Source organism: Colobus angolensis, unplaced genomic scaffold, assembly GCF_000951035.1.
Source record: "Colobus angolensis palliatus isolate OR3802 unplaced genomic scaffold, Cang.pa_1.0 Scaffold231, whole genome shotgun sequence".
Lineage (NCBI taxonomy): Eukaryota > Metazoa > Chordata > Mammalia > Primates > Cercopithecidae > Colobus > Colobus angolensis.
In genome coordinates, this window is record NW_012115500.1 from 2012267 (window position 1) to 2039852 (window position 27586).

General features: G+C 34.2%; 1 protein-coding gene across 2 annotated transcripts in view; it reads right to left on the bottom strand.

The window, feature by feature from the left end:
- The window catches only part of TRDN (triadin), a 420523-nt gene that overhangs the window by 151782 nt on the left and 241155 nt on the right, over positions 1–27586 (bottom strand). For both annotated transcript variants that reach the window (XM_011944454.1, XM_011944455.1), the window contains exons 14-20: positions 26861–26890; positions 20753–20782; positions 20015–20035; positions 16525–16557; positions 16376–16402; positions 14335–14361; positions 4909–4956 (exon numbers count right to left, since the gene is read on the bottom strand). In XM_011944454.1, coding sequence (XP_011799844.1) covers positions 4909–4956; positions 14335–14361; positions 16376–16402; positions 16525–16557; positions 20015–20035; positions 20753–20782; positions 26861–26890 — 216 coding nt within the window. The remainder of the gene's footprint in view (positions 1–4908; positions 4957–14334; positions 14362–16375; positions 16403–16524; positions 16558–20014; positions 20036–20752; positions 20783–26860; positions 26891–27586) is intronic.

Genomic DNA, 27586 nt, shown 5'->3' on the forward strand with positions numbered 1-27586 from the left:
GCAAACTAACACAGGAACAGAAAACCAAACACCTCATGTTCTCACTAATAAGTGGGAGTTTAACAGTGAGAACATATGGACACAGGGAGGGGAACATCACATGCCAGAGTCTGTCGGTGGGTGGGGGACAAAGGGAAGGATAGCATTAGGAGAAACACCTAATGTAGATGACAGGTTGATGGGTTCAGCAAACCACCATGGCACATATACACCCACGTAATAAAACTGCACGTTCTGCACAGGTACCCCAGAACTTAAAGTATAATAGAAAAAAAAAAGAGAGAGAGATGGATATAGGTTAAATAAAAACACCAGCTACTATCCTATTTTTTATTTCCAGCCAACTATCTTCATCATCATTTCTCATATACTTCACTCCCTCTTTCCTCATTCAATTTGTCACTCTTTTGGTTTTTTGAGTGTCACTCCTCTGAGAATTCTGTATTGAAAATTATTAATATATTATGTACCTGACAAATCCCATGACCACCACCTTTCTATTGAAAGTTTTTTTTTTCTGCAGTTACTGAAGTTATTTTAGTCTGCTTTTATATTTCTCCTTGTTCTTTCCCCAAACAAATGTGAATATAAGTGTTACCTTATCTCACTGTGACAAGCTCAATTACCTCCACAGTATCTCACTGTGACAAGCACAATTACCTTTGGCAGATACCTGCCAAAGGGCATCCATGTATACATCTCCAGCCTATCGTTGTCTGGAGCTCTAGTTTTACTTCCAGAACTACCTATGTGATGCTACCTTCATGTGCTACTAGCATTTGACTTAAATTTATCTAAAATTAATCTTGCCTTTCCTCTCCACATTCTTTCGCTTTTGTTTTTCATTGTTATTAAGAATATTAACAATATTCTTCTAGCAGCCAGTCTGAAGAAGGCTATTGTCATTAAATTATTTTTATTTTCTTTCCTCCCAAAGCTTATCATCAGTTATGAAATTCCACTGAATCTACTTCTTTATTAGTGCTAACGTAATTTCTCTCCCTTCCAATCTCATAACTAATGCCCTAGTCCAGGTCCTAATACAGGTCACTACATTGTTGAGAATCTTCCTAATCTGCCTATTTCAAAATTTTCCTGTATGAGTTACTCTTCCTAAAGCATATGTTTGAGTGTTATTTATATACTTACAATTTTTCACCACCTCCCTAATTCCCCATGGAATCAAGTCCAATTTTAAAATAAGGCCCTTTTACTGCATTCTTAGCCCAGGTTATATTAATTCCTACAATGGTCTTGAGATTACTGCTGTTCCTCATATGCATATTACAAATTTGTATCACTTTGCCTTGCTCTCGAATCTATGCCCAGGATATTTTTTTTCAAACTCATTTACATAGCAAAACCCCATCTCTTATTTAGGGCTTAACTCTAAAGTCATTTTACGCCCTAAACATTGTCTTTTCCCCAGGTAAAATCAATTTTTAAACTTCGGGTAGAACTTTACCTGTATTTATATCTCTAGCCTGATGGCTTTCAACCTTGAAATATGGTAATACAAAAAACTTTCATTGATGGTAAAACTTCAGGCCAACTTAGTGACTTAATAAAGATTCACATATTTTTAGTATTTTTAAATAACTCAAGAACAATATTAACATTTAAAATTTTTCTTGATTTTTCATACAATATATAACCCATAAATATATGGTGAGTAAATATGAAAATGATTAGAAAACTGCAAGGTGAAAATCAAAATAAATTAGCAAACTGATATTATATTAATGATTAAATACTATATATCTCCAAATAAAATATGACTTAAAAGTAGGCTTAAGATAAGACAATTTATGCTACATATAAATAGACACATTACAGTTAACACCTTAAAATATTATTCATCTTCAAGAACTTTAAAACAATTACAAAATTAGTAATTACCACTTAACATTGCACATAGTTCCTAGTTTAAGCCTCGATTTAGAACAATTTTTTAATACCTTAAAAACCAAAAAAATTACTTTCTTTTTCTACTTACATGTGAAAGGCTAGAGGTGGACAAGTTGTAAAGTATGCTAAGTATTGTGGAATTTGGGGATTGGGTAGTAAATATGTGATGAAAACAATATATTTTTTCATGCACAGCCGATTGTCAGTGAGAGGTAGGAGATGAACAAGTTACTCGACAAATGAGAAAAGTCTCCTTTGATTTTTGTTTGTTATTTGTCAAATTGGTAAAATCCTTCATGAGTTTTAAAACAGTTATGTCACTTTGAAAAGAACATTTACTTCTGTTCATTCTGTAGTTGAAAATAAACTCAGTATGTAGAATTATATTTAAATTGAGAATTGGGGTATAATATCTATGATCAACTAGAAGCAAAGTAGTTCATGTCAACAATGTGTGTGAATAGATAGATAATTTATTTTCTTTCACTTCCCTCCAAGCCTGACAAGCAAGTCTACTTAATCCCAACCAAAATGTTTGGCCATACTCTATAAATTCAGTGAGCACTTTCGGTTGATGACTCTTGGTGAGTTCACTAATTGATGGTTCAATTTCAATTCTGTCTCTCTGCTAACTCTAATTTGTCCTGATTGAAGCCCATACTATGTGAGCTTGTATTTCTACCCTAAATACTGTTCAATCAAGCCTAGCCTGAAGTTGCCTCCTTATTTTGCGTTTGACCTAGAGGTTTCTCTGTACATAGTGAACCCAAATGGAGGTAGAAACAGGCTGTAATCTACTCTTGTGCTAATCACCAAGTTTTGGCCAACCAAAGGGGAACAGTTGTTGTTCAAACTGTGTCCAAAAAAAGCAAACGTCAAGCTGTAACCAATCTAGCTGTTTCTGTATCTCTTTCTTTTTCTGTATGTTATGTTCCTTTTTCTGTGCATAAATCCTTCCACGATGGGGCTATGCTGAAGTTTCTCTGAGCCTACTCTAGCTCAGGAAGCTATCCAATTCATGAACCATTCTTTTGCTCAATTAAACACTGTTAAATATAATTTGGCCAAGGGTTTTCTTCTAACAATATCCAGGCTCCCAGTGACACAGAGCGCAGAGTCTACAGATCAGCTACTAGGAGTTCAATCTTTGCTTCTTAACTATGTCTCCAAACTGTCTTCCACAACATGGATTCACTAAAGCTCTGAATATAAAATCTAATTCCAGCTGGGCATGATGGCTCACTCCTGTAATTCCAACACTTTGAGAGGCTGAGGCGAGCAGATCACAATGTTAAGAGATTGAGACCACCCTGGCCAACATGGTGAAACTGTCTCTACTAAAAATACAAATATTAGCTGGGCGTGATGGTGCGTGCCTGTGATCCCAGCTTCTCAGGAGGCTGAGGTAGGAGAATTGCTTGAACCTGGGAGGCAGAGTTTGCAGTGAGCCACTGCACTCCAGCCTGGTGACAGAGCAAGACTCTGTCTCAAAAAAATAAAAAAAAAAATACTAATAATAAAATAAAAATAAAATCTTACTACAAAAGAAACCTATCTTCTGCTGTTTGGACATCTGTTGCTTTTAGCTTTGTCTAAATTTTGAACACAAGTTGGCCACACTTCTGTTCTTCTTTCAACATAAATCAGTGTCGTGGCCTTAAGTCCACTTACTGGGCCCATGAACTCTGCATCTATGTCTAGGTTAGTGATTTTCTCTGACTCTATATTAAGACTCAGTTTTTTCTTGTTACTACAGTTACTCTTCTTGAAGCAAACAAGTTTAACCCACATTTCACCTAATACCAATGAGCAACGTCGATTCCAGAATATGACACCACATAATAAGAACTTCTGATAAATAAATTACTCTGCCATTTATAGTACAAATGATGTCAATGAAAGATGTATCATGATCACCTAGTTAAAATTTGACATCATAAATATTAGATTATAAGAAAAAGAGATGACTAGGAAACAGATTTTATCTCTACTGTAAATTCAGAACAATAGAGTTGTATTTGAAAGAGAGCATCTATTAATATCAATAACTTAATTACCTCTAATTATTACCTTCAAATACAGTTCATATTTTTCTCAAAGAATTCACTATATAATCTTTGTTGCTTTCCCATAGAGATAGATGTATATATAAAATAATCAATAAATTAATTTATATAACATTAATTTATATTGTATTTATCAATAAACAAATTTATATTAGATATTAAGTTACATTCCTATATTCATTTATACTCATATGTATACATTGTTTGGGATTGAGTATGTGAATATGTGCCATATATATTTTATAGTTCCCTACAATCCTGTTATATGTTTTCTTTATAAAGCATGTGCAATAAAATAGTCTTTTAGGAGAACATGTTACGTGGTTTTAGTGGGGTATGTGTGTAAGGGTATGTGTGTAGGTTTGTGTGTGTGTATGCATAAGTGTATTTTGAGGACAGGCTTATTAAATTGTCTCTTGCTATACTTCCAAAGACATTGGCTACATTACTGATTTCATTTCAGACTTCCCAATGTATTTCTTAAAGCGAAATGTCTCCAAGTCAGCATCTCACATAATACATTTCATATTTTTATACCATTCTTGAACAAAGTGAATTTTGTTCATGTGAGTACTTTTAGTTAAAGTTTCATTTATTCGATTTCTAATCTCTTAAGGCAGTATATTGCACTCGAATGCTCTCCAGATGATGCGGATCCTATGGAGTTTAAACAGTTACATTTCTATAATTTTTCAAAATTAACTTGCAATTTGACTAGCATAACTAGCTTTAATTTATGGTCCTAAAGGAATAACACGTTTTTGCTTTAGAACAGTAACGATAAAATCTTGTGCAAAATAGGTTTGTCTGTATATCAACAAACTAGTAAAATCAATAAATAGAGCTCTTCTCTAAGCACAAAACAATATATTGCTAGAAACCTTAGCAGAAATAAGTTATAGTCATGACATCTTTATCTTTAAGCTGCATTTACCTTTTTTACTTGAAACAGCACCAACCTCTTCTTTGACTCGTTCAGTTTCTGCAAGTTCAGATATTAAAGGAATGAGAAGTGGATATTAGTGATGCCAAATTCATATCTTATACTATTGAGAATAAAACTAAACAAAAGATAAAATGTATGTTGCACACGAGAGCAAACTGTAGAGAAAGCCAAAATACAAAGTGCTTATATGTTTTTTTCAATTAATAAACTTCCTTAAATAGCAATAAAGAAATTCTCTTTCAAGGTGCAACTCTATTATCTTAAAAATGTAGGTAGTGAGCATAAAAGAAGGTGGCCTATTCCATAGATTTTAGATCAATGGTTCTTAAAATTAAGGCCACATTCAATACAATGGGATACTAATTTATTAGTCTACCTTTTTTTTTTTTTTTTTAATGGAGATTCACTCTTGTTTCCCAGGCTGGAGTGCAGTGGCGTGATTTTGACTCATTGAAACCTCTCCCTCCCAGGTTCAAGCAATTCCCCTGCCCCAGCCTCCCCAGCAGCTGGGACTACAACTGCCCGCCACCATGCCCTGCTAATTTTTGTATTTTTAATAGAGATGGGGTTTCACCATGTTGGCCAGGCTGGTCTCGAACTCCTGACCTCAGGTGATCTGCCTGCCTCGGCCTCCCAAAGTGCTGGGATTACAGGCATAAGCCACCACGCCTGGCCATAGTCTACAAATTTTAAGTTACATATGAATTATAGGGAAGAGCATTTAAAAGGGCTTGTTTGTTTAGCTTTTAATTATGATTGAGTCTGCTTTGAATTAAAAGTTGTTTAATACTGATTACAAGCAAACAATATTTGACCTCAATGAATTAGTTTTACATTGTAAAATATTAACTGTAACATTATAGAAAATTTCATTTGAATATTTCTTCAAGAAAGACAAAGAGAATAAAAATAAGAAAAAATGGTCTTTTGGTTTCTCTAAATACTAAGAGTGGAAGACATGCGAGCTGCCCTGAAGTCATAATCTGAAGTGTTGGTGCTAGGACAGAATATTGGACCACAAATCAAAGCTAGTTAAAGTCAAAGTTTTCTCTAGTCCACAGCAAAATAAAATAATAATAATAATAATAAGCTCATGACTTTTCACGAAGTCTTATTTACTCATTTTATAAACTTTTGATTAGTTGAGGTTATTACCCTTGGTCATATATATTCTTATTTTTATTGTTATTGGTATCTATATATATCAGCCTTCACCCATATATGCTCAGCACTGACTCTGTGAGAACAACCAAATCAAATAAGGCTAGCCTTTACACCCCTCATTCTCTCTGTGTCACAAAACCCTGGCTTTTGAGAGACATCAGACATCAGAAAGAGATCTTCATGTCACTTTCAGGTTTTAATTCCACAATGATAAACGCCCCAAGAGTCACAATTTAAACTCAGGCAAGAAGTGACATAAATAACCTCTTCTTCAAGCTATCTCAATACCCTGAGCTTCAAGACTGAACAGACCCCTAGCTGTTTTATACCTTCCAGGTAAAGACTTTAGATCAATGGTTCTTAAACTTAAGCATGCATCAGGTTCACGCTGGAGGGCTATTGAAACAGATGCTGAGCGCAAAAGGTCTGATTCAATATGTCGGAGGCACATTCTGAGAACATGCATTTCTAACCTGTTCCCAGGGGATGCTTAGGCTCCTGATTTGGACCACACTTTGGAAACTAATTACCAAATTTCCCCTATGATCAGTCAAGACTAATCCTACTGTGAGTCCCCTCATTACTTATCTCAGTTACTACTATGAGTTTCAGCCTTCTAGCAGAAAACAGAGTCTATTTGACTCTGCATTTCTCCTAGAAGCTGACCTACTTCCAAAGCCCTTCCTCTGTGTCCTCTGTCCATCAGCAGCACTCACTCCTGTATCTTCAGCCTCTTCTCAGAATGTTCATTTTACTTTCTTCCTTTAACCAAATCCTACCTCACTAAGGCCACTGTATCCCCTCCTAACGGTAGTCTTCTAAAATGGGAAATGTTTGCTTTTCCATCTTCCACATACCAAGGTATATAGAAGTAATGCCTATTTATATCCTCTTTGTTTCTCATTACTCTTCATAGATTATCTCCTTGCTTCCTCCAAACCCCAGTTCTTTTGAGGTACATGCTATCAGGTTGCACCAGTCTCTACTTCTCTTCATTGTTGTCATCAACCAGTCTTGTGGCCTATCCTGACATTCAATGATTATTTTTGCACATAGTTACCATCTTCTCTACTACTACTATGAATATTATTAAGAATCATTCTTAACCCTGTCTGCACCTTAGAATAAACCGGGGAGTTTTTCTAAGCCTATGATTTTCAGATATTTGGGGTGGGCAACAGAGCTTTGAGATTCTCAGTTAATGAGTCTGGTGTGAGCCCTGAGTATATTTTTAAGATTTCCAACATACTCTAACATTTTGCCAGGGTTGGGGATCACTGTTATACATAATTCATACAACTACATGATCTCTGACCTCCTTGGCCTCCTCAATTCAGAAAACTAGAAACCCCACTTCTCTGGTAATTTCCAACTATATTAGTAATCTCAGAATTTTCCTTTACTGCCAGAACTTTGATTTTAAAAATTCTGTTCTTTGGCACCATTTTTTTCTTTTTTCTTGAGCTCACTTACTCAAGAACTTCCATTATACAGTATCTGATCCCATTAATACTTTCATTCCTTGTTCTTGCCACTTTCTCATTTTTCAAGATTTTCCTCATATCCTCACTTTACTTCTTACCAAGCTTATGCATAAATGAGCCATAGTTAAATCGCTCACGTATTTTCTGTTGTTGTATTCATCTGCTGTATTAATCTCCTAGGACTGCCTTAAAACTGTTGGGTAGATAAATACAAAACAAATGTATTTTTCCACAGTTTTAGAGGCTAGAAGTCCAAAATTCAGGCCTTGGCAGGACCCTAGAAAGCTCCCTCTAAAAGATCTTGGGAAGAATCCTTCCTTGCCTCCTCCTAGAGTCTGCTGGTTGCCAGGACCCTTGGCATTCCTTGGCTTGAAGCTGCATCACTGCAATTTCTACTTTTATGTTCATGTGGCAGTCTTCTATACGCCTCTGTGTGTCCCAAATTCCCTCTTCTTATAAGGATACCAGGCATCAGATTGGGGGCCCACCCTAATCCAGCATGACCTCATCTTAACTTGAGTACATCTGTGAAGACTCTATTTCAAAGTCAGGTCACATTCACAGGTACCAGGGTAGAGTTTCAACACATCTTTTGGTGGGAGGCACAAATCAACCCACTATGTCTGCCAAAACACCAAATATACTTTATGCCTACCACCTGAGCAGTCATCGAAGCTGAAGGAAGACCCCCGCTCTGCAGCAGACCACACTTCAAATGTGGATCACATTTATGAGATCACTTAGCACTGGCCAGCAATATTACCACAGACCCAATAAACTTGCTTTCTCACACGCTTAACAAATGTTTCAATTATTCTTTTCCCTCCATAAGCATCCTACAACATAGAAGTAAGCTGCTGTTGAGAAATTCATAGAGAAAATAGGGGCAGACTAAACTCCATCACTGTTTCATTACCTCACCAGCACATACTCATACATTTTTCTTTCTAGTTCCAAAAGGTGATCAGTTCCTGTCCCTTTAGAGTACCAATCCTTCCATATTTTTTTCTGGTTTCCATCTCCTTTTGCCAAGTCAAGGCCTTTGTTCTTGCCAATATTGCTTCGGTCAGCTCCCTCATCAGTTTTCTCCTTCACTGATTCTTTCACAATGTCTCATGTCACTCTTTAGAGCCACAGACAACCACATCCTTCAATTCTATATGACATTTTCAGCAACCTCATCTCTCTGCATAGAGCTGCTGCACTCAATGTCACTCCTTCTATCCTCTCACTCTCTATTTTTTATACCTGTCTTATTATGAAATATATATAAATAGAAGGCATATAACATTTGTGCACATTCTAATGAACAGCAATAAAGAATGTTCACCTTTGAACCTCCTGCACACCTAAGTCATAGAATAGCGTCAAGGCCTTTGAAACCTCTTACTTGACCTACTAGTACTGCAACTTTCTCTCTCTATCTCAAAGTTACAGTTGTCCTATATTTTGTAATAATTCTTTCCTTATTTTTCTATATGGGTTTTTATTACATATATTTGTCTCTAAATAAAGGTAAAATAATTTTATATAAATTAAATTATAATATTTAGTGAGATAACATTATATAAATTAAACTGTATTATTTAATTTGTGTGATTTTTTGAGATGTTACTATGTTGATATGAGTAGCTGTAGTTGATTAACTTTAACTGCTGTCTAGCATTCCAATGTTTGGCCTACAAACTACGGATTTATTCTCCTGCCAATGGACACTAAGTCATGTCCAGTTTTATGTTTTCTAAATAATTCTGCTATGAACATTCCCACACATGGGTCTCCTTTTGCACATGTGTCTCCTTTTGCACACTGGCAATAATTTCCATAGAAACAAACTTGCTAGGCATGTACCCTAGATAAATGACACATTTTTCTCCCCAAATTCTGCATTCATGTCAGCAGCGTATGTGCAAGTTTCTTCTGCTCCATATCACTACCATCATCAGAATAAGCCTATTCCCTAATTTTGAAAATTTATTCTCATGTAAAATACTATCTTGTACTTTTAAGTACAATTCCATTATTACTTAGAGGTTGAACATCTTTTGATATGTTTATAGAACATTTGCATTTTCTTTTTTTTAATGCAGTCTTATATCTAGTGGCCATTTTTTTTTCACCCATCGTCTATCAAGGTCTTTGTCTTTTTTTAAATTTTTGGAGTTGTTCATCTATTTTTGCTATTAATCTCTTGCTATTTAAATATGTTACAAGTATCTTTTACAAGTTAGTGACTTGTCCGTTATCTTTCTTTATGGCATTTATTGATAAATTGAAGTTCATAATTCTAATACAATAAAATGTCAGCTATTAAATGTATGACTAGAATTTTGAACATCTAGTTTTTCAAATCCTCCCATATTTCAAGAAACTATATATTTTCCTATGGTTAAAAAAACTATAATGCCATGTTTTGCCTTTAGTATTTAAGTTCTTGAACCATTTGGAACTGATATTTTAGAATTGTATGAAATAAGAATTATATTTTTATATTGAATATGAGCTATATCAGCAACATTTAAAAATAATCTATCCACTCTCTGACTCTCTGAAATGGCTGCTCTTCCTTATGTCAGATTTTTACTCAAGCATGATGTATTTTAGGTCTCTTTTTTTCCGTCTTATTGGAAAATTTGTATCTATACCAATACCATTCTACCCTTTATAATACAATATCCGGGGACCACTTTATTACTAATACTTAGGATACACAGTCCTGATCTCAATAGCCATGCTTTATAGTACCATGTTGCTGTGTTCATTATGTCACTTTTATAATACTAAAATTTATTTCTGGTTTCTTATTTGAAATCCTGTCCCTTTCTCCCCTATCTCTTCATGTCTTAATTGAACTTAGATTTTACTTTTGTCAGTACTCATCAGTCTAGCTTGGATCTCTTTGTGTCAATCTCGATGAACATTCTTTGACTCTGAACCATGGCATTTTTCAGCTTGGGGCTGGCACTCAGAACACCAACCTCATCTTTATACATAGTTTTAAATAAGAAGCACGCCTTACCCTACCACCTAAGGCAGCCCCAGGTCTCTCATATCTTACCTTTCCTGGTACTTAAACCTCATAAAATCATCACTCTAGTGCTGTATAATTGATGTTTTGAATATATTCTGGCAGCATCAGCTGTGATACTATTAGTAATTATACAATATATTATACAAAACTGAGCAAGTGAAAAGAGGTGCAGGTAATAATTATTCTGGGACAATACAGTACACGAAGACTGTTCTAACTGACTAAGATCATAGATCAACCAAGATTATATTTGGCATGCAGCATGTGATCTAGAGACAATTCATTTTATATCAAGCATTATGTTTCAGGCCTATAGATCTTCCCATAGACTTCTGCCATTCCCATGCTAGAGTACTTAAACTGAGTCTAAAAACCACGCAATTTTATTAAGAGCAATTCTGCATACAGACATCTCCTAAATGATCCTGACATACATTAGTAGATTTGATGATAGATATCTGACTCACACGTTTAGACACTGAAGTGTGGTTAAGGAGATAAACATATTCAGGCCTGGTGGCTGAACATAACACCCAATCTGTGCAATGCTAAAATCAAGGGGTGAAAAATGCCTGATTATTAGATTCAGAGTTAAAAATGACTATAGTTTGGCCTTATCCTGGGCTTTGGTGGTTGTTTTTCTCAAAATTCAAACTGACCACTGACTGGCTGACCATGCATATGGAATCCATCATCCCAGTCCCTAGGTCCTCGAGGTAGAATAAAGTGACCTGGGACAGTGCTACCCAAGGTCCTGAAAAATAGTGATCCTTGACGTGGTCATTGAAAGAGAAAGGGGTGATATGGTCACATATATTTGGCAAACAATGTCTACTATATTTCTTCTTGAAGATTCACCATATATACAGTGTTAAAGCCATGAAGTGCTCTACAGTCTACACATCTACTTGTTGGGTCCTCTTGCTGCTTGGAAATTACTGATTTTATTGTCAGCCTCTGTGTTGCTATCCAATGTGTGGAGAGGCACATGAAGGGGAATGCAGGCAGGGCAGTCGGTGTGTTGAGGTATTTTTGCTTACACTATGATAAATAAAGGAGTCTTTGCTGACTTGCAGAAATTGTCAGGCTAGGTTCAGCATCCCTGCCTAGTCCAAGGTACCCTTTCTTCATCCAAACCACACCCTAACACATAACTTTTGATGTGGAAACATGAAGTGCTCTTGTTTAGCGTTGCACCAGTAATCTGAAAGGTTTTCATTTTCTTGAAGCTCATGTTACCATGAGACTCTATGATATGGTTTGGCTGTATTCCCACCTAAATCTCATCTTCAAGTCCCACATGTTGTGGAAGGGACCCGGTGGGAGGTAATTGAATCATAGGGGTAAGACTTTCCCATGCTGTTCTCGTGATAGTGAATAAGTCTTACAAGAGCTGATGGTTTTAAAAACAGGAGTTTCCCCACACAAGCTCTCTTTTTGCCTGCAACCATCCATGTAAGATGTGACTTGCTCCTCCTTGCCTTCCATTATTATTGTGAGGCCTCCCCGGCCATGTGGGGCTGTCAGTTCATTAAACCTCTTTCTTTGGTAAATTGCCCAGTATGGGATATGTCTTTATCAGCAGCGTGAAAATGGACTAATATTACACTCTATTCCGAATTTGATGTACCTCCCAAGCCTGTCCATGTCCTCCAGTATTTTTCCTACAGTGATTTCAGGTGTTTCCTCCAGACCTAGAGTAAACAATCCCATACCACAAACTCAATCCACCTTCCAGTTATTTCCTTTAATCCAGTCTTAATGACAAACCCCCTTTTACTTTTTCTTTGACTGACTTTAACCCTGTCAATCTCATCTATCCCTTTAAATTCAATACTATGGAATTGCATCACATAAATACATAATTTATGTTAAATAACCTATCTCTATCACTTTCACTTGCTCTCACAACTTAACAGACTGTAAAATCATATCCCAAATGTGCAGGTTATATACAGAAAACTATGTGCACCATACTACATGTATGATTCAAAGGCTTTTCAAGAGTATCTGTAATGATATGTAATTTTTGTTTTAGGCATTAACTTTATAAGTAGCCTTTATAGCAGTTGAATAAAAATTCTCCTGCTGTATGACTTCAATGCCAAAATCCATTTTTAGTTGGGAAAATGGCTGGTCACCTTGTTATCAAGTAATTTAAGCAGTTTGTGAATTATGTCTAATTAATTTTTGTGTTGAAGGATAACGTCCGTGTCAAGTGCAAATCTCTCAACTCTATAGGGAGTAGAATATTAACTCTTATGAAACTTATATTGGGTTTGAGATGATTTGGCAAGCTAATTTGCTAATTTTCTGCAAAATATGCTGATCTCTTCAAAACCTGATTGGATAGTATGTTTCATAGATAGCAGAACTTACAGATTTTTTTATTGCAAATGAATATTTTTATCTATATGTCACATTTTTCTAGGAAGAAGATGTTCATCTTCAGAGCAATCTTCAATCTAAAGCTCTCTGCCAGTGCTACAAAATTATCAGATTTGTTTGATATATTTTCTTGATTATGCATTTCTACAGACTAAGTATCAGCATAGTAAAGACTCCATAATATAGAGTTCCAATCAGCTGCACATTTAACTAAAATTTTTCATGGAAATATAAATGGAATTTTAGATTCATGTTAAACCTCTCTTGCAAAGTTCTCAATATCTATGTGTATACTTCCAACTGTAACTTTTTAAAAGAAGACATTCCTACCAAGCTACTCAATATATTTTTCAATGGTTATCTGACGTATCTACTGATATAATATGTCTCAAAAACTACTTGGGAGGCTGAGGCAGGAGAATCGCTTGAACCCAGGAGGCGGAGGTTGCAGTGAGCCAAGATCATGCCACTGCACTCCAGCCTGGTGACAGAGCAAGACTCCATCAAAAAGCAAAAACAAAAACAACAAAATTTAAAAAGAAAACAAAAAAACCCTCAGCACTAAATAAAATATGCATTTGTTTTATGTATTAGTAGCATTACCAGTACTTGTTTACCCCTAACCTCTCAAAAATATATATAAGCACATTGATGTCATGTATAGAACTGAGGACTGACCTAAATCCTATATACAAAGCTTATATATTTCTTCCTAAAACAAAATATTTTCCATTATGCTTAAAATAACTTTTATTAATAACAGTCAGGTACTTCATCAAACTAAGAAATATCAACAGTTTCTCAGTATTTTTCCCTAAGCATATTGTCAAAGCTACCATTGCTGCAAATGCCAGGGTATGTTATGTTTATGAGTTAATACTTCACAATCCAAGAATAGAAAGCTCAAAAGGGAATTGTGACATTCCAAGAGCAATGGTTAGGAAAATGTTGAGGGGCTACCTTTCGTTAGAGATGGGATATTCATGGTAGACAAATTAGGTTGCCTACTGGTTTGATCAACTGATTAATCATTAGGATAATTCAGTGTGATGTGTACTGAAGAATTCACTTATTATACTGCAAAACGAGAAATAAAAATATAACACTTCGCAAAGGTGTCATGATGTGGCCAAATTAACAAATGAAAGCTCTATAGATAAATTTTAATAAGAATGAATTCACAGAAAAGGCAGGGATAAGTAATTTTGCATATTCAACACAACAAATAATCATACCAAAAAGCTGGTAAGCCATTCTCAAAATTAGCACTAGCATAGTCTATAGCAGAAAACTCAAATGAGTAAGCTGCTAAAATATGCTCTTCTTTAAAAATTTTGTTCAACATACTTGCTTTTACTTGTTTTTCACATGGAACTGTTAATGACAAGAAATAATAAGGTTAACAGTAATAATAAGTCTGCTTATCTCTTTCCAAAATAATTTTAAGGTTTCTTAAATTGTTTAAAGACTGTGTGTATAATATTGGAAGCTAAACAAAAATAATTAAACACAAAATAAAATACTGTGCAATTTTCTTGATATAATCCAAATATATTCCAAGAATTATAGAATTTAATTGTTTGTTATTCATACAACTTCTCCCAACACAGAATGTTCATTCAAAACTCATTCATCTTGCTCTCTGTTTTTAATTATCCAAAGATCTCTTTTTTTTATATACAGGCAAATGCATTTTCCTCAAAGTCTATAAAATAGTGTGAAAAGAATGAGTTCACTTGATAAATTATTCAAATTGAAGGTTTTAATTTTTGAACTACAGCTAATTACTGCTAAGTTGCTTCATTGTAATCACACACCAAAATAAATATATAATAATTTCAAGCAATTTATCTTATTTTGTCAGGTTCAATATTAGACAGTAATATTTAACTATTAAAACTTTTAAAATTGGCTACACCAATAGTCATTCTGTATATCTGTCCATCTTTCTATAATGCATGCACTACCTTAGGTTTCCTCTTACATACATAAGTGAGAAGATGTGTTATGCTTGAGGAAATGCAACTCTGAACCAATAGGGTGTTCTCTGGAAAGAAGACAAAACATTTCTTCCCAAAGGTCAAATACTGTGAAAATGTGAAATGCTGAAATGTGCAATTATTGTATCTTGTAAATTATTTTAAAGGCTTCATTTTTTTAAATTTATAAAAATGTAATTATTCTATTTGGTGTTTCTTCCTTCACCCAATAAGCCATTATCTAGTGCCCAGTGTGTCCTGGCACTACAATAGGTGCTCTGGGAATAAAGAGAAAAAACAGTCGGCTTCTTCTTATTTCTGACTATATAAGGTGGAAAAGGGAAAAGATAATGATTTTAACAGCATATGGAATATTATAAAAGTAAGAAAATGATGCTATGGGAGGTAATTGGACAGACACAACAGATTTGGGTTGTCTCAGGATGTTTTATAATCTTTAAAAATGAATAATAAATGTGGATTCAAACCTGTAGTTTTCCATGGTTTGTGGCAGGATGGGACTACAATTGAGCCCCTTTCATGGTTATTTAAATAAGATTGATCAGATGCTACTTCCATTTAAATAAAATGAAATGGGAAGAATGACTGATGGGTATTACATGAGGTTATGATCACCTATATACACACACACACACAACACTAAATAACTCAGTGAAGCTCCTTCAGTAGGAGTTAGCCAGGCAAAATCAAGAGGTGATAGTTTTAAATGAGGGAAATATAAATGGTTTCAGAAATTGTTATTTGAAATGATTAATTGGGCAGGTTAAACGCTAGAAAACTTCAAAACAATAATTTGGTATCCATAACGACTGCATTTTTAGGGGTTTTTTTTTTGATAGGTTTACTTGCCTGGTTGTTTGACTCGCAATCATTTTTTTTTCTTATCAGAATGTAAATATATTTAGGGCAAAATCTACTTTTACTCTCACTGCAACTCCGTTGAACATTCAGGAAATGTTATTAAGATTATGAATCACAGAAAGTGTTTTGTTCTTGTTTTGTTTTGCTTTTACACTGAACTGTGAAACAGTACACTTCACAAATACTGCACAGATGAATTCACTGAGGATCTTGTGAAGTTGCAGACTCTGATTCAGTAGGTCTTGAATGGGGCCAAAATATCTGCATTTCTAGTAACCTCTTGGGTGATCCTGATGCTGCTAGTTCACAGAACACATATTGAGGAGCAAGGGTGTAACATTTATTTGGCTTTCATTTTCTAAAGCTGCATTGATGTTATGTCCATGTCAAGAACTTGGAAAAAAATACTGTGAGATGGAAGCATTCCCTGCCTTTTACTGCCACTGTCTTACCACCTGTTTGAGGCTACAGCATTAATAAACACTGGACATCAGGATTTGGGGTACAGCAACAGTGGTCTTACTCACCTGAATGTTCTTTCTTTGGTGACTTTGCTGTGTCAAAAAGGAAAGAAAAAAAATCAACATTTTACATCATTCAATTGCAATTCAGTATTCAATTGGAAATCAAATAATATTATGAAATTGTGAGAACAGAGGAATTTAAAAACAGTTACCTGGTTCCACATGTTTTTCTTTCTTTTCCTGTTCTGAAACATATTATTGTTGTTATTATTATTATTCTAAAGTTTATGAATCCCAACTTAATTATTTGAACACAAAGAAACATGCATGTGCTGATGCCAGATTGCAGCAACTAATAATAGCTTACATAAAAAGACTAAGATTGTATACTTAAAATAATTATTTCTTCCATTTATCTTGGGAGTTTCTTTATGGGGCAGCATCAAAATATTCTGAATATTAGAGGAATTTGAATTTTTTACAGATGATAAACCAGAAAAATAAAATAGAATCCAAAAAGGGTAAAAAAATGAAATTTGCTATTATATTAGATCAATATGAAATAAATTTGAGTCAAAATAGTAAGTACAAAAGACAATTACTACAGCTTTTTAAGACATTGCTTAGTATTTTTGAGACAGGGTCTTGCTCTGTTGCCAGGTTGTATGTAGTGCAGTGTTACAATTCAAGTTCACTGCAGCCTCCACTTCCTGGGCTTAATTGATCCACCAATCTCAGCCTCCCAGATAGCTGGGTCTACAGGCACACACCATGTGTAGCCAGATTTGTTGTGTGTGTGTGTGTATGTGTGTGTGTGGAGACAAAGTCTCACCATGTTGGTCAGGCTGGTTTCAAATTTCTGGACTTAAGAGATCCACCCACTCAGCCTCTCAAAATGCCAGGTTTACAGGCATGACCCACAGCACCCCACCTTATTGCAGTTATTTTAAAGTAATTCTCAGAACGTTGAAGATTAGAGCATTTCAATGTGGACTGACTCTTCTAAGAATCTTCTTACATGGAAGAAACAGCTGTTAAGCTAAGACAAAGGCTTTGTGAGATACATTTAAGACACTAAAATAGAAAAAGAAGTTTCAGGGTAAAACATTTGCCTTGCTTTCAGAACAAATGCCCCTTTTGGAGTCCTCTTTATATAGCGTTTCTTTTCAGGAATCTACTTTTGTCAATATTGTATGAGACAAAGCATTATTTTGTTCTCAAGATTAAGCTGACATTTACATTATAATAAGCACTAATTTTATAAGAATTGCAAGCACTGATTTTATATGAAGTGCTATCATCTACATTTCTATTCTTATTTATTTTGCCTTGACAACCTTGTCAAACTAAGTTAAAAGAAGATTTTCAAGAAATACTTTAACATACACACATTTTTATCTGATATTTTAAAGAAAAAGAATGGAAAGATTCTTAAAGTTTTATTTAATGAATAGATTTTGAAGACTAGAATATGCGCATGCTGAAAGAATTCTACAAACTATATTTTAAAAATATAGAGTGTCACAGAATGCTGTGGTCACCACATCAATTTCTCAGGTATACAATTTTGTTAGTCAGGCTTGTAATTAAACAAATACGGTATAATGAGCAACTTATCCTCATTTAAGGCAGGCTTTAAGCAGTAAAACAAAAAAAATGAAACAAATGGCTTGACCAAGAGTTGCAGGTCAAAAGGAAGAAGCTATGACGATTTAGCTAAAATTAAACAAAATTAGAACATTATCAAATGTTGTCTGGCAAACGAAGAGCAATTGAACGCATTGTTTAAGGTATTGCTTACTGAAGCTCTAATCATAAAACATTTCTAAGAAATTTGTGATGACAGTCACAAATAATCAGTGATGACAGTCAAAAAAGTACTGGAAGCAGATTTCGATATGCATCAAAATTGCATACCAACCATACATAAGATTAAAAGTTAAAACAAAGTCCCCTCAATCTTATCAGAAAGCCATTATACAAGCTGAAAAATAGCTGTGCTAATTTGTTCATTATACAGGATAGCTCATGGTGTAGTTATTGAATTACCATATTAAATATACATTGATTTACCCTTTAACTCTACAGGGACCACAAAATCATGCTATGGTTGATTTTTGAGGCCTCTCTCTTTTACTTTTTATTTTGAAAAAAATTATAGCTCACAAACATTTACAAAACGTACAGGACGGTCTCGTACTCTTCATCCTGTTTCCCCTAACCATAATTAAAAATATCTGAAAAGTGAACAACCTTTAAGTTGTGATTATTGGAAAAGTAAAAGCAAAATAAAATATAAAATTGGGCTGTACCATTGAATAAAGCAACCCTCAAGACAAAAAATCCAAATCAAAGACATTCAAAGATACAACACTAAAAATAATAAAAGCAAGTCTAGATGATAAACCATAGTAAATGAGTGAATTTGAAAAGAATTGATAGGTGTTTTGAAGAAAACTATTTCTTCTCCTTATTGCTACCCAAGTCACAATCTGCAGACCTTCTCAAGGAGAGAAACAGTTGAGTTGTGAATGAATGCGTGAGAAGGCATGTTTATTTAAGTGCATCAGTGCCCTGAAGATTGCCAAGGAGCTGCAGTGTCTGTGGGAACTTTTAAATCATATAAACCTGTAATAAAGGGCCTTAAGACTCTCTCTATATATACTTTAATACTATTTTTCGAATCTCCAGTTGTCCTCCATTTTCCTGCTAGTGCAGTGTTTATAGAGTGCTTTCTGTATCGCTGTACCAGTACTCATCAGCGGCTCTGCACACACACAAATCCGAACTGAGAGAACTCATATCTCCACAGATGGATTGCTCCCCCTGGCTGAGTTGAAGTATAATTTCATGAGTGTCTCCACAGGGCATTTTAGAACATTTTTATGACCTTGAATGTCTCAGCATCCTTACTTTATGTAGGGCCAAAACATACATAAATATATTTCAATTGGAATGTATTTTAAAACATATTTTTGATACTAATAGACTCTTAAAATCTCTATATTGCTGGTAACGTGCTAATTTTTAATAGTAAATTGAATAAGGTTGGTTTTTTTTGCTTTCTTTTGTTAAATATATCTTATTTTCTTCAGAGGAGAACATATATTTGTGAAAGACATACCTTCAGATATTGAGCTTGACCGAATTGTTAGCAAACAGCCTTAATAGTGCATTAAAGCAACAGTGGATGAGGCTGAATAGCAACACAATTAGAGCTCATAGTGCGTGTTGGGGGAAACTATGTTATGGGAGATATGTCACATATCACATGTACATTCCAAAATGCTACAGATTACAAAAAGAAAGAAGGGAAAAAAGTTGTAAAACTAGCCTGGAAAAGAACTTCTAGTCAATCTTCAAAGGACTGGGAACTAACCAGATTAGGACTAAATTTACAAAAACATAAGTCAGTTTGGGTTAATGGAATGCAGTTTTACTTTTGATTACAAGCTCGTTAAGAGTATTGTTAGATGACTGCATGAGCTTGAGAAAGAGTTCTAAAAATGATTACTATGCTTCTCAGTCCACTATAACCCCCAGACTGTATATTTTTTTTCAGTTGGACAAAAAACAACAGAATTCACATGCATAAAACATAGGAAAGGCGGATTCAAAACTCCAGGTCTAAATACAGCAGCAGGCAAATAATAGTAGTAAAAAAAAAAAAAGTACACAAATACACTGCATGCATTTCCTTACTTTTTCCCTTGGGCTGTTCTACTGAAAGAAATACAAACAAAATCATTACTCTTAAAACTTTAAAGATAAAATTTACTACCCTACACATTGATTAGACTGTAATTTTTCCCACCGCTCCTTCCAATTTTCTCTCCTTAAATTTCACAGTGAGGTGAAATTTCACAGTGAGGTTATGAGGTATTGTTAATCACTGTAGGTGCTTCCATAATTTGATTGGCAAACATTATTTGACAATAAATTACCCCAGAATTATAGTGTTTAACCATTTTAAATTATTTACATCTGATGTGTGTTTCTTAAACACATAAAAACACTATGTGAACAAGTCTAGGAGGCACAGGTATACTTGCCAAATGAATTATTCAAGACTGAAAGGGATAAATCAGTTCCTAATTGATGCTGGTCTGTCAAAAAGTAATTGAGTGTGTGCTTTATAGTAAAATAAATGTTTGATACTGAAAATTTTTCAATTTCTTATCAAGTAAACATTTCTTTGGAAACAATTACTGTGAAAGGTAAATACATGCAGTATTTACTTCTATCACTGCCAAATACTTCTCATAGCAGTACTGTCAGAATAGATTTGGCTCTCTCTTTCTTTCTCTCTCTCCCGTAATCTCATTTTTTCTTCTCCGCTATCCCACACATAATTCCTTCTTCGATGTCAATCTTTTAAGAAGGTGTGCTATTTCAGGGTTAATCAAACATAAGGCAGAAAAAAAGAAATATGTCCAGTACCTTCTGCAGGTGTTTTTGTTTTCTTGGAATCTGAAAACACAAAGGTAAATTATTAATAAAACAGATATAATAAATCAACAGCTGATTAGCTCACAACAATTTTCTATAAACAATGAAATAAAATTGATTATTCAACAAAATTGATCATTTGCATGATATATTTCTAGAATATGAGACTTAGAAACTATTCTGTTTTGTGGGAATGAGTATTAGAGTGAAGCAGGAGTGAGAAACTCTTTATAAAATATTTTATGTTAATAATATTTTATAAAGAATATAAAACATTGAAAAACATAAATAAAAATATATCCACATATAATTTATAAAGAAATTTTGTTTTCCCTATATAAGTTAATAACCTGTTAACGGAACATCAAACTGAGTAAATATATGGTCTATTTCCATAAAGATGCTTAGGAGTTCATGTAGTTAACTTGAAACTTTTCATTTGTTCAATCTAAGTCAGTCCAGGTGAATTGTGCTGCACTCTCTTTGAATAATCAATACACATATTCAGGCATTCTTATGGTAATAGAAAAGAAATAGATTAGTGCTGACTCATGGGTTACTGATGAATACATCATTATATTTATAATTGTTACATAGTAATGTCTATTTAGTGGTCGAAAGACATCTATTTCATTTATAGTAGATAAGCGTTCAGCCTAGATCTGATAAATTTATTATTTTCTAGTATTTAGGCCATGAAACTTTCTGCTCCTACCACTTGAAAATGAAAACAAGAGGTTTTAAAGTTCATTTGTTTTAAGATGGAAGCACCTTAGCTTGAATTTTTGCTTCGGATATTTTATTTTTTAATCTTCTTTGTCCTTTTACGGTTTCTGTTTTACTGTTTCTGAATTTTTAAATTCTCTATTACTGTAATTAGAACCATAATAATGAACTATGAATTGATACCTGCAAAAGGTAGCTAAACTGTTTTCTGGCTTACAATTATCTGGCTTGGAACCTAGAATGATAGACATTCACTAATAGTTTGCAAGTTTACGGATTTCTGTGCCTTACAGCGGCGTGGTGGTATCACGACTTCACTTCCATGAAGAAGAAAGGGAACTAAAATGTCTGGATATGATAACGGACTCATTGTCTCTTCACAAAAGGCAGTTAGATGGTCAACAAAATTGTTTTATGTAAAAATGATAATCAATGCCAGTAACATTGTGGTGAAGGTAATGTCCCACTTCTGTAGATGCATCAGCTAGAAACACATTTTAGGAAACAAACTAAGAAAAGAATCCAGAAAGTCATAAAAGTGAGCATGCTTTTTGATGCGGTAATTCCATTTCTAGAAATCCAAAGAGAAAAAAAGCAGCATTATCATAAAAATATATATGTAGGGAAATGCTTTTCTCATGACTTGACTTTGTGTCTCTCAGTAATGGGAATATTAAACACTACCCTCTGAACAATAAGAGAGTGTTGATGAATTTGTGGTATATTCACACAATAGAAAAATACACAATTATTCAAACGATGTTTTTGCTGATTATGCCACAATCTGGAAAATATTAACTAAATAAGATATATTAAATAATGCAAAATGAAAATAAAAGCATAACATAAAACGACTTGTTGTGTGATGTGAGTGTGTATGAACAAAGATTAGAAGAAAATACGCCAACACACTAATGTTAGTTGTGGACGGATTAAATAATTAGGCAAGATTTTATTACCTCTCTTTCTGAATTTCAAATTTTTCTGTAATATGAATATGTTTTATTTGTAAGGGAAAGAAACAAATCTTGACTTAAAAAATAATAGATTCCTGAGACAAAACACTTACTTATTCATCATTTATTAAACCCTATTGTGTCCAGCCCACTACAATGGAAGTAATTTTAGAATAGATTTTTCTTAATTAATCCCAGCTCTGAAAACCAATCTGAAAAATATTCTTGCTAATTAGTTTGTCATCAGGAAATTTCAATTAGTAGGCTAAATTTGCTATCTGAAACACATGTGCTTTGCAAACATTTTCTCATTCATTTTCTTCCTGAATAATTATTTTAATTGTATAAGCAAGCAATTCAAATATATAGAAAAAATATGACATGAAACAGTTTTATATTAACAATATGCAGTGGCTACTTCTACTTAAAATATGAGAATCTTATAACACAATAGCCTAAGGTATAAACATGATAGTTCAATGTCCATTGTAAGTTATCAATTAGTTTGACTCCAATATACTGAAATAGGATTTCTGCCTGCCCAAGCAGTTGTGTGTTCCTCATTAAACAATCTCTTGAGTCCAGAACATAGCCAATAGGAAAAGCACAGGAGAATTATGAAGAGAACATGGTCATGCAGTAATAAAGTCAACCTAAAGTTTGGGGGAAATGTGGGAACAGAGAGAAGATAAAACATGCCATAGTAGAACAAGATTATTTCCAATCCCTATGTTCTCTGACCAGATACCGGAATGGATAGAAATCTCCATATAGCAAATGTAACTAAAGAATATCTGTAATTTTAATCTGCCTTTCTATTTCCTAATAATAAGAATTAACAATATATTTTATCAGATATCAATTGTACTAAAATGAAAGATTAAAACATCATATGAAGTCCAGAGTCAGGCAAATGAAACTCAGAATGTCATGATAAAGTTGTGTATTTTCTTTTAGAGTCAACAGTGCAACAGAAATATAGAACTAAAGTGATAGAGCAACTTAAAGCTATAGTGTTTGTGTCCAAAGATCACATACTAACTCTGAAGAGCTATTAATACTAGCTGGTCATATATATGCTGTTAAACTTCAGTATGCCCTTTCAGCATTCTTGGCTCAAACAGCTTAAAACATTACAAAGGCTTACTTGGTCAATATACTTCCCTGAAGACCATCTGCCCAATAATCTGGGCAGCAGTTTTTTAAGAACACTGAGGCCCCCAGCACCTGTGATTTAAAATCAGTGATGTGTTTGCAATCTGTTAAATCCATCACTCACTCATCTGTAGCATTGTCTCAAGTAAGGCCTTTTATGTTCGTAAGTGATGCCAGATGAAAACGAAATACCAATTTATATTGAAGGGAAAAGTTAACTTTCTGATAGCCTACTAATGCTAGTACTGAAGTATCCTATCTCCTTTGTGGAACCTACCTGATTGACAACTTTAGTCAATTAGAATACCAGGAATTTTGCTTTGTTTTTCAGCATGATTTATCTTCTGGTCTGAATCTGGAAGCCGTACAACTAGGGACTAATTATCACATGTTTTCAACTCTATTTGCTTTAGTTATAGTCAAAAATAAATCTCATCTGGCTGGTTCTCAGTGGATTTCTATCTTTCAGAAGATAATGTGGAATTCCTAGAATTCTAGTTGCTAGGAATTCATCAATCAAGCTGAGTTTAGATGAATAATATCTACCTGGATCTGCTAGTACAATTCAAGGAGCAACTAGTGATTACATACACCTAAGAAGAACAGTCAATAGCTAATTATAACTTCCCAAACCTAAAAACCTCACTGGAATACACCTCCCAGTAGTTAAAAAAAAAAAAAATCATTCCTTGCCTGTGGTGTGAGAAAACAGGTACTTATTCATATTTCTCCTGGGTGTTATATTTATCTTGAGTTCTGAATACTACCGGTGCAAGCACAGAATATATATTTGTTTAGAAATGTGCAAACCAAGGAAATATGCTCATCCTCTATAAGGGATAAAAGTTAATTGGACATAGTCCCTTTAGACAAAAGGCTTAAGTCAATTAGAGGAATAGGAAAATAAACACAAGTAACATGAATTACAAGGTGGCAAGAAATAAATAATAGTAGAGAGACACAAATGGGAGATTATACATGCAGGAAAGTGTTTTTAATTGGTAGCATCAGACCGACTTCTTAGAGACAGGAAAATGTATGAATTTTCAGAGAAGGAAAAAGGATAAGCTCTGTTAGGAAAACAGCAAGAACAAAGGCAAGATGCCACATTGTACATGTAAAATAGAGAACGACTTGGTACAGACGAAGATGATAAAGGAAGAAACTGGGTGAGAGTATTGGATAACAGCTCACCATGATGCACATGTCCGCACAGGCCATGCAGGTAAAGTTTTGAACCACAGTTAATTTAAGTTTTGATAGGATGCCTTGCGATTCTCCCAGAACATAGAAAGAAGGGAGGCTTGTAAAGACCTGCTGTGAGACCACCTCCCACATGGCTCCCTATCTCTCCCAGAAAAGATGTCAAGAGGCAGTTTCTCATCACCTCCTGATTCCGCCTAAAGCTGCCTGGAACAGAGCTGTGGACCACAAAATCATTTTGCTGTAGTCTGGATTAGCTCCTCAGCAATGACGTGTTCCCAACTTGTGTTGTATTATCTGGCCCCTTTTGTTTGGGCTTCATCCTTTTTGGTGTGTGGCGCAACAACCTTGGAGAGCTGGAACCTCGAGCTTTGCTATGAAAGTAATACATTGTCTCAATCTCAAAAGGGATCATTGCATCTTTACTGTTGGAATTGTTTAGGCCTTGATCATGACCTTGCCTTGAGGTACGCTTAATAGGCAGTCAGGAAAGATGATTCAGAAAAAGAATTTTAAAAACTTTAATTGCATGTTAAGTCTTGTAGAGTACATTCAGTAGTCAGTGTAAAGCCACTCAATATTTTAAATAGGTTATGACATGAAAAGTTGAATAAAATCAGTTGAATATTTTGGAATATTTTGGAAAGAGGTAATATTAGAGGCAAATTAATTTCTTGGTCAAAGGTTTTCATTTTCCTCTCAGGACTCCTTTAAAATCTTAACTATTAAAACTCCCAAACAGCCTTTTTTTACGTAGCTTCTATTGATGCTTACAATTTTAAAAAATTAAAGCTGAGGAAATTTTTAAAATACGGTATTATCTATGCATTCGTTAAAAATAATAAACCTGTTAAATGTTAACATAAATAACATATTTTTATAACCAATACACTTTCCAATACAAAGAAAAAGGTGACATGAGTGACTTTTTTATTTCTTTTGTGAATATTATTAATGTCTGGTTTAATGAGAAAGCAATAGGATTTGCACATCTGCTTGGGCATTTACTGTGTTGTATTATTACCATTATTTAGCCTCTAGAAGTCTCTACTGCAAACTCAAGTGAGAACGACAGTGAGAAAGGCAAATGAAAACTTCCTATCACTTATAAAAATAATTTTAACTTTGTAGAACCACTGAAAAGGTCTCAGAGACCCACAGGAGTCCTTGACCACTGGTTTTGGAGATTATTGTTCTGGTTGACATGAAAAGTTAGTAAGACCAGCATGAGATCACAAATGGCAATGTGAGATTTCAAACAAAGAACTGGATCCTGCAAATGAAGATTAGTTGTTCTAATTATTATAGGAAGAATTAAACAAAAGGATCGTTCAGTAAAAGTGAAAATTCTGGAGGACTAAATGTCAGGGGAAAAATAAAAAAAAAAAAATCGGGGTTGAAGGTTACACCAATATTTCAGTCTTGCTGTCTACAAGGAGTGTTTTATATGTTTTTTAGCTGGTCATGGACTCTGGATCTCTTGAATTTACGTAAGCAGAGCTCATCCCAAGCTCCTCCAATATTGCGTATTGATTATGGACAATGTTTCAAAAGGAGAAAAAATGAAAAGAGGTATATAAGCCAGAAAAAATAGAACAAAAAAATCCTAGAGGCAGAGCAATGGGAGAAAAATAAATAAATAAACAAACAAACAAACAAACAGATAAAAAGCTTAAAGCTGTGAAATTGAACTTTGACTACTGTTTTATATACCCCAAAGGCTTAGAAGACTTTGATTTGAATCCCAATAAGAATGGGTCTGTATAATACACAGTTCTGAAATTTGATAGAACTGTCAACATAGAAGGAGCCCTAGGATTTTGAGAAGTTATGCTTTATTCCTTATATCTTGAGAAAGATTAGATTAAAATTGCTTTCAAAAAGTAGCTCACCCTGCTGTGTGAGGTGAAGTAGAAAAAGTACATTCATGCAAAATGTATGCACATAATAGATACAGTTATCCGAGGGGAATATAGACAGGATAGCAGTCAAACTCCAACTCAGGATATTGGTAAATTGTACTCACAAAAGGCTCAGTGGGATTTTGCATAAAACATACCTTCCTTCTTTTCATCCTTTCTAGCTGCTGCTGAAATAATGAAAATGGCGTTAAGACATATGAAATGACCATTCCTCAGAATACTCCCCAGAAGATGAGAATGTATTCCATATATTCACAAATTCAGTGGTCATCTACACATTAATAAACTCATTCAAATCTGTGATAGGAGTGTCACCAGAAAATATTACTTCATACAAAGATTTTTGTAAACTCAGAAATAAGCATTGGCAAAAGAAGAATAAAAATATATGGAGTTACACAGACAAGAAGTCAAATTTATATGTATATGCTTAGTGTAAATTCATTTTACATTTTAAATTGTTGTATCTGAGGAAACCACAATCTCTTCTAGAAGGTCATAAAATATAGACTATGAGTGGATTAATCAAAAAAAGTGGAAGTGATATTCAAAAAATTATCTATGCTTAGCTACTGAGGAGTTATATACCAGTCTGCAGTCTACATTTGCATTTATAATAGCGATGTATACAGTACCCGATTTTAGGAAGGGAAAATAAATATCCTATCCTCCTTTTAGCAAACTTATGCCTTCTTTTACATAGAGAAAAAAGTACAGAACACTTTAATCACCTTTGAATTCTGGCTTCCTCTGTGCTGATATTTGTCTAATGCTGGACCACGAATCTAAATCTGGATCCATGTTGTTGCTTTATTATATTTTATTATTTTATATTTTATTACATTATATATTATATTATATAT